Source organism: Camellia sinensis, chromosome 7 (assembly GCF_055761805.1).
Source record: "Camellia sinensis isolate YWXY chromosome 7, ASM5576180v1, whole genome shotgun sequence".
Taxonomy (NCBI): domain Eukaryota; kingdom Viridiplantae; phylum Streptophyta; class Magnoliopsida; order Ericales; family Theaceae; genus Camellia; species Camellia sinensis.
The window spans coordinates 33,804,696-33,812,359 of record NC_138967.1 but is presented as its reverse complement, the minus strand read 5'-3'; the positions used below and the strand labels follow the sequence as shown (position 1 = coordinate 33,812,359).

At 29.0% G+C, this 7,664-nt stretch overlaps 1 protein-coding gene across 1 annotated transcript; it reads right to left on the bottom strand.

The window, feature by feature from the left end:
• Positions 1–625: 625 nt before the first annotated feature.
• On the bottom strand, positions 626–4,843 carry LOC114302655 (uncharacterized). The gene is made up of 2 exons (XM_028247705.2): positions 3,533–4,843; positions 626–1,061 (listed from the first exon to the last, which is right to left on the bottom strand). Exons 1-2 carry the CDS (start codon positions 3,650–3,652, stop codon positions 837–839), a joined length of 345 nt encoding a protein of 114 aa, XP_028103506.2. The 5' UTR covers positions 3,653–4,843; the 3' UTR covers positions 626–836.
• Between the last annotated feature and the right edge of the window lie 2,821 nt (positions 4,844–7,664).

Genomic DNA, 7,664 nt, shown 5'->3' with positions numbered 1-7,664 from the left:
GCTTAAAACATGAGAGTCTAACACAAATAATTTAGTTCATTTTATAGTGCCTACGCATAGAGCAAGGAAGATTTTTATTTTCTTTTTAAATTTGTGTCTTTTGTAGTAAGAATGCTCATTTCATTACCATTGCCATTGCTATGTTATTTGTAAAAACAAATGTCTTGTATTAAATTGCCAATTAAATGGAACAAAATTTTAAATGACATGTTTTGAACATTGTAATTTCAGTTAGAAGATAACAATTATTGTTTCACACATATTTTTTTTTTATCAGCAAAATAAAACTTTATTGATGAAAGAGGCATAATACATGCAAAATTACATCAACAAAGCAGGAGAGTACATAGAGCATCATCGCTAAGCTTAATGATCCCAACTAGGTTGGCATCGCAAAAAAAGCACAATCATATGCTAGCACACGACCCAGGATTGTTTCACACACACATTCAATTACTTATATTAGAATTCAGTTGTTAAGGTCTTGAATTCAATTTTTTTCATGTATGATATATATTGTGATTTTTTATCCCTTTTATGAAATTCATTCTTGAAAAACCATTGACCATTTTTAACAACATTTCCAAACGCTTATGGTGAGGAGCCAAAGTCCGTGCGACCTTCCTACAAGCTTCAATGGTGTTCTGTTTTTTATTGTTTCAGGACCAAAAAAAAACCAAAGTGATACAAAACACACAAATTATAAGGTCTTCGGTAGACACCTCATAAGTATTTCCACAGAAATAAGAACAACATTTTCTTTGAAATGGGTATTTCAACAAAATGACTTTTCTCACTCACCAAACAAAATTTCCTAGTGCAACATTTGTTAACAATTAGAAAAGCTTGGGTGGGTATTTGATGGCATTCTTGACAATTTTCTTGGAGGCGGCATCACCAAGATCAATGCCGCAGATATCAGCCAACCTAATGAGGTATAGTAGCACATCAGATAACTCTTCCCCTAAATGCTCCTTCTCTGATTCTTCCCAATTTGGTAAGCCTTTATCTACCTCTCCTCTCCATTGAAATATCTCTGATAGCTCTCCCACTTCACCAACCTACAATTCATCAAACATGAAAGTAAACATTTAGATAAATTATCCCTTATTTTTGTGATGACTAGGAACTCCTCCAAGGTAAGGTCACATTGGACCCATTTATACATAGTAAAAATCCTAAGATGCTTGTGGGAAGTCGAACTCAAAATCTCGAGATTTACAATTGGTTCTACACCTCTCTTAAACCATTGGATTACTGTGGGCTACAAATTGTCAATTTGTTACCTACTAATCCAAGCCATACACATTATCAATAAAAGATTCTTAAGAAACGCATTTTGAACTAGTGTTGGGAAGGAAAAGTTGGTTAGGAGATTTCGCTTACCACTTATACACATCTAGCAATGAGAAAGTCTGGGGGCATAAAAAAGCCACATAATAGACACAAGAATGGACATTCACACATTCACTCACCCTTATGTTTGTTTTTTTTTGGTGTGTGTATGTAGTAAAGTCGTCAAGTGAGTGCCAATCAATTAGATTCCTATGTTTGATACATGGTGAGCACAAGTTGCCTTTTCCATATATGCTGTTAGTGTATGATTAGCTTTAGCATGCTAGTGTATGATTATGTCCCGTAAACTGTCCCGACATTGATTCCGGTCAGCTTCTACAACGGTCCGACATGACCCCGTAAACTGTCCCGACATTGATTCCGGTCAGCTTCTACAACGGTCCGACATGACCCCGTAAACTGTCCCGACATTGATTCCGGTTAGCTCCTACAACAGTCTGACACAACCATACAGTGTCTTCACCAACGGTTCGACACGCCCATACAGTGTCTTCTATCCTATTTTCCTGTTTTGTTACTCTCTCCAAACTCAAGTTGGCTAGTACCTATCCTCCTTGAGTTTGAGGGGGGCTGTTAGTGTATGATTAGCTTTAGCATGCTAGTGTATGATTATGTCTGTTAGTGTATAGCTTTAGCTTTATATCATGTTAGTGTATAGCTTTAGCTTTATATTTTATAATGTACAATGCATCACACTGTAAGTGGGCATCCAATGCTCAAATTCTCTCTATAAAAGAGAGTGCATTCCCCTTGTAAGAACTCTCAATACAAAATTCAATACAATATTCAATACACAATTCTTTCTCTTTCTTTATACATAAAACTAATATATGCCAGGTTCAGCCAATTGTATATGCTTTTTAATGTCAAAATCTTGTGACAACTACTTGAGATTTTATTCCTGTATGATTGTTATTGTCAAGTACATTAATCTTAGCCATCACTTAATAGGTCTGGCAAATAAAGTAATTCATAATCATAAAAAGAAAGCATTTGGCTCTTTCCTTCCTCTGGCATAGGTAATTAATAATCATAAGATTAATGATTTTGTTACAATGTGTGTTCTTGGAGCATATATTAACAACATTAAAAAGATTGTATACATTTTGTATGAAAGTAAATGAAATAAAGAATTTACAACATTTTTAAGTATTCTAAACATGTACGCTAAGGACATACGTTAACAAGACTCATATATTAATATACAATAGAATAGACTTGTGTTAGCGAAAGGTACTGGTACAAGTGTCATGAGATTAATTTGGGATTTTGAATGTAATTTATGCAAAAGGAGATTAGTTGTCGATTAATTCACAGTAATTACTTACATGGCATCCATGGATACCTATATATATAGATGTATATGACATGTTGCAACATTAATTTACCACAAGGGCTTCACTTATGTTTGGATCGAGTGATTTGGAGAGAAAAGAAAAGAAATGAAGAGATATGTATTTCTCTTATTTGTTTGGATAACTTAAGTGGAGAGAAATGAGGAGAAACGGAGAGAAACTCATTTACCTTATCACCCTCAGTTTCAATCTTTCCAAAAGTGGAGAGATTGGAAGAGAAAAGAAACCAATATATTTTTATATTTTCATAATACCAATTTTGTCCCTATAAAAATAAAAGAAATAAAATGATTGAAAATATAAAAAGGTTATTTTGATAATATAACATAAAATAATTTCTTTTATTTTCTTTTATGAAATCTAACTAAACAAGAAAGAGAGAAATCACAATCATTTCTTTTCTTTTATTTCTTACTTATCCAAACAAGAAGGAGATAAATCATAATCATTTCTTTTCTTTTCTTTTCTTTTATACCTTAAGTAATCTTTTTTTTTTTCTTTTCTCTCTTAGGTTCCCAAACATAACAAAATGTACACTCATAAATATTTATAAATAAATAAAAAGGCGACTCAATTTACGAAATTCTTGCTAAAACAGAGTTTGGAAAAGTGATAAGATGTACATAGCCTTACCCTCATTTTTTGAGAAGCTATTTTTTACTCAAATTTATGCCCTCAAAGAACAAAGTTTATAGTTGGGCAAAAACCACCATTTATATACAAAAAAGGAAACATGATGACTGAATCTTAACAGAGCAATTGGAACCTAGAAAATTATCAAAGCATATAAAAATGCACTAACCAAAAAAAAAAAAATTTACCATAGCAAGGAGTAAGTTCCTAGGGCTGTGGTACTTTTCCCAATCTCTAGCCTTGGCAAATTCTTCAAGTTTCTTAGAGAGGTCCTTCAAACTGATGTCCATCACCTTCCTCTCTTGCATCACCTCTCCTCTACCTCCCCCTCTGCTCACTTCTCTTGAGCCCCCACAAAGAGAAGAGAGGGAGGACTCTCCTAGCTTTAAAGCAAAGAACTTCAAAACAATATGTCAAAGAATATATGTATTCTAAATTTAAGATAAATATCGAAAAAGAAAATGGCTTAAAGTTGAAAAAGAAAATGCTTTTGCCCAAATTAATTTTGGCACAAAAAATGTTTTGTACATGAGATTCCTCATCCCTACCCACCATGCAAAATGGCCAACTTTACTACCTTACATTAATTGGAGAATATTCCACTTTCACCTCAACCATCTATATATGAGTTTATATATTTATCTTTAAAAATGGAGCTAAACCAAACTCAATGACTAATATATATGTAACTTGAAAAAGGGAGTAGGAAAAAACTATTCTAGGGTGAAGAGGTCCATCCAAAATGAATGATGGTGTTAGGTCGTTCATTTAATTACTCAACTACTCCCTCAGTTAGTTAGGTGTATTTTAACAAGTGTAGATTATTTGTCTCCCTCTTTGGCCTATTTTGAGAAGTGAATTTTTTTTTTTTAATTTATTAGCTTATTATATATATTAAAAAAAATATAAAAAAATAGAGAGGTGATGTGACGTGGCCTAAATATGCCAAAAAATTTTTTTGCCTTCCCAAAAGTGGCTCATCATTTGTTTTAAGGCTACCCTTGAGGGAATGTGGGCAAAGCGGCCACATTGGGTTCTCAAATTCTATCTAAAAATTAGGATTCCCGAATAATTGGAATCCTTTTGTTATGTTGGTTCAATGAAATAAATTGGAAGGAAATAAATCATTCTACCATAACATCTATTCTCATGTTTGTTTCACTTAAAAATTATAAGAAAATGTATTATAAATATAATCATCATTCACCAATGTGAGAGAATAATCATTCTATAGAGAGGTTATAAGAAATGACCATTTGATTCTATCCAATTTCATTCAAGTCAATCAAACACTACATTATAGTATTAGCAATTTAAAAATGAAATTTTACAAAAAAAACAATTGAAGTGGTAAATTATTTAAAAGTAATTGGTGATTGTTTGCCAAATGTATAGATTATTTATACAATATTGTTGACTATACTAATTACAATTACTTTTGAAGAAATAAAATTTTAAAATTGAAATTGATCAAATTTTACATTCAATCAACTTCACCACAAAAAAAAAAAAAAAAAAAAAAAAAAAGAGTTTAAATAAATTAACAACGTTACCAATCGAAGATGTCCAAAATCTATCTCAATCATTATGATTTATGTCAATTATGAAAACGTATAAAATTGTTCAAGAAATATGTGATAAACAAACTATAAACGATTTACTCGTTAATATAATATTTTCGAAATGGATTTATCACATAATATTTTAAGTGATTTGTGTACATACTCGTAAAAATTAATAAGTTTAGTATTTATATGTGTAAGCAAATTTTGTGTACGTGCAAATATATATATATATATATATATATATATATATATATATATATATATATATTCACTATTTTTTTTATAGATAATTTAATATATGTGTATATATATATATATATCTATCTATCTATCTATCTATACTATATATATAGAATGTAGTAGTGTTTCCAAAAGCCTTCAAAATGATATTCTAAAATTCTCATAATTTTAAAAAATACGTGGCAGCTCTCTTTTTAGTTTATAGTTCATTTCCTCCCCTCTCAAAGACTTTCGGAACAACAAAAACTCCTAGCAAACCCATCCATAAAAGCTGTAAAAAAAATATATATATATATATATCAAGACTTTCACTCTCCCACAACTCCTATAATAGATACATATCGTCTCCCACGTATATCCCTCTCCCACGTTTTGAGAACAATAAAAACTCCTAACAAACCGATCCATAAAAGCTGTAAAAAAAAAAAAAAAAAAAAAAAACCTATCCATAAAAAGCTATAAAAAAAAAAAATCAAGACTTTCACTCTTCCACAACTCCCACAATAGATACATATCCCTCTCCCACGTTACTCTCCCACCTCAAACAAATCTAAAAACAAAAAACACCTAACTATCTATATCCTATAACAGATAGATATAAAGACTTTCATTCTCTCACAACTCCTACAATAGATACATATTCCTCTCCCATGTTACTCTCCTACCATCCCTCTCCCACGTATATCCCTCTCCCATGTTACTCTCCCACCTCAAACAAATCTAAAAATAAAAAACACCTAACTATCCATATCCTATAACAGATAGATATAAAGACTTTCACTCTCCCACAACTCCTACAATAGATACATATCTCTCTCCCATGTTACTCTCCGACCTCAAACAAATCTAAAATATAGTTCATTAACTTCCTTCATCAGCAGTGAACACCAGCAGTCCCTGAATTCAGCAGTCCGCCTCTCGATTGAATGCACGTCTCAGTTCTTCTTTTTCTTTTTCTTTTGCTTTACTAATTTATTTTTTGTTCCAAGCATTTGTGATTTTGTATTTTGACTATAAATATTGCACAAAATTGTAGTGTGCATGTCCCTGTTTTTTTTTTTTCTTTTGCTCTGAACATGTCTCTGTTTTTCTTTTCATATCTATTTTTCTAATGTTTCTTTTCATATCCGTTTAAATGGAGTGGAAATTTATGATAAGAAGTTAAACAAATAAAAAAAGAAGTGAAAGTAAATTTTATTTTCTTATATACAGTTCACAAGGATATATGTTTATATATTTTATTGAGAAAGTTGCAAGGAAATTGGAAGATTATACAAAAGCTGGCTACTTTGATTCCTTTCTTTTCATATCTGTTTTTCTAATGTTTCTTTTTGTATCCGTTTAAATGGAGTGGAAATGTATGATCAGAAGTTAAACAAATCTATACCATATCTATAAGCAAATGTAGTAGAGTATGAGAATTCTCCAAACCCTTAATACTAAATTCTTATGAATTCTCTCTTTTACGTGCCACCTCTCAAGTCTCTTCTCCCATTTTTTTTAATTTTTAATCGTTTGTCAATTATCAAAATCTCAAAAGCCAAAAGGATTATATATATTTAAATAAAATGATAAATATTTAGATATGAACAACAAAGAGGTAAAGATAAAAATATAAAAAATAAAAAGATAACTATTTAAATTTTAACCACAAAAATAATATAAAGAGTCAAATAAAAGATAAAAAAAATAACTAAATAAAAAATATTACGGGTCCATTAATTTTAAAAATAAAAAGTTAACTATTTATATATGAACAATTAAAAATATTTAACTAAAAAAATATTACGAGTCAAATAATTTTTAAAATAAAAAGGTAATTATTTATATATGAATAACAAAAAAATAGAGATGAAAGAATATACAAAAATAAAAACATAACTATTTAGATTTGAACTGCAAAATGAAAATTTAAATAAAAGATAACAAAATATTTAAATAAAAAAAAAAGATTAAGATTGGGATATAAATATCCCAAAAAGATAATAATTTTTTTAACGATCTATATTTATCTTTTATTAGTTTATTATAAAATTTTCATATGTTTCAGTTTAATCTTTTTAAAATTTATCTTCAAGTTGAATTTAATATTTTATTTTTTTAAAATCATCAATTAATTACACATACAAATTTTAAATATGATAAAATTTCATATATATCTTTTGTTTAAGCATAATATTAAAATAAAAAAAATAGTACAAGTCAAATAATTTTTAAAATAAAAAGGTAATTATTTATATATGAGCAACAAAAAAATATTGATGAAAGAATATACAAAAATAAAAATATAATTATTTAGATTTGAACTGCAAAATGAAAATTTAAATAAAAGATAACAAAATATTAAAATAAAAAAAAAAAAGGATTGAGATTGGGATATAAATATCCCAAAAAGATAATAATTTTTTTAACGATCTATATTTATCTTTTGTTGGTTTGTTATAGAATTCTATATATTTTAATTTAATTTTTTTAAAGTTTATCTTCAAGTTGAATTTAATATTTTATTTTTTAA

Excerpts from the sequence above, each read along its gene's own strand:
- LOC114302655 (XM_028247705.2), bottom strand. The coding sequence starts at position 3,652 with ATGCAAGAGAGGAAGGTGATGGACATCAGTTTGAAGGACCTCTCTAAG. Across the intron at positions 1,062-3,532 it reads GGAACTTACTCCTTGCTATG|GTTGGTGAAGTGGGAGAGCT; the intron begins GTAAATTTTTTT and ends GATGAATTGTAG.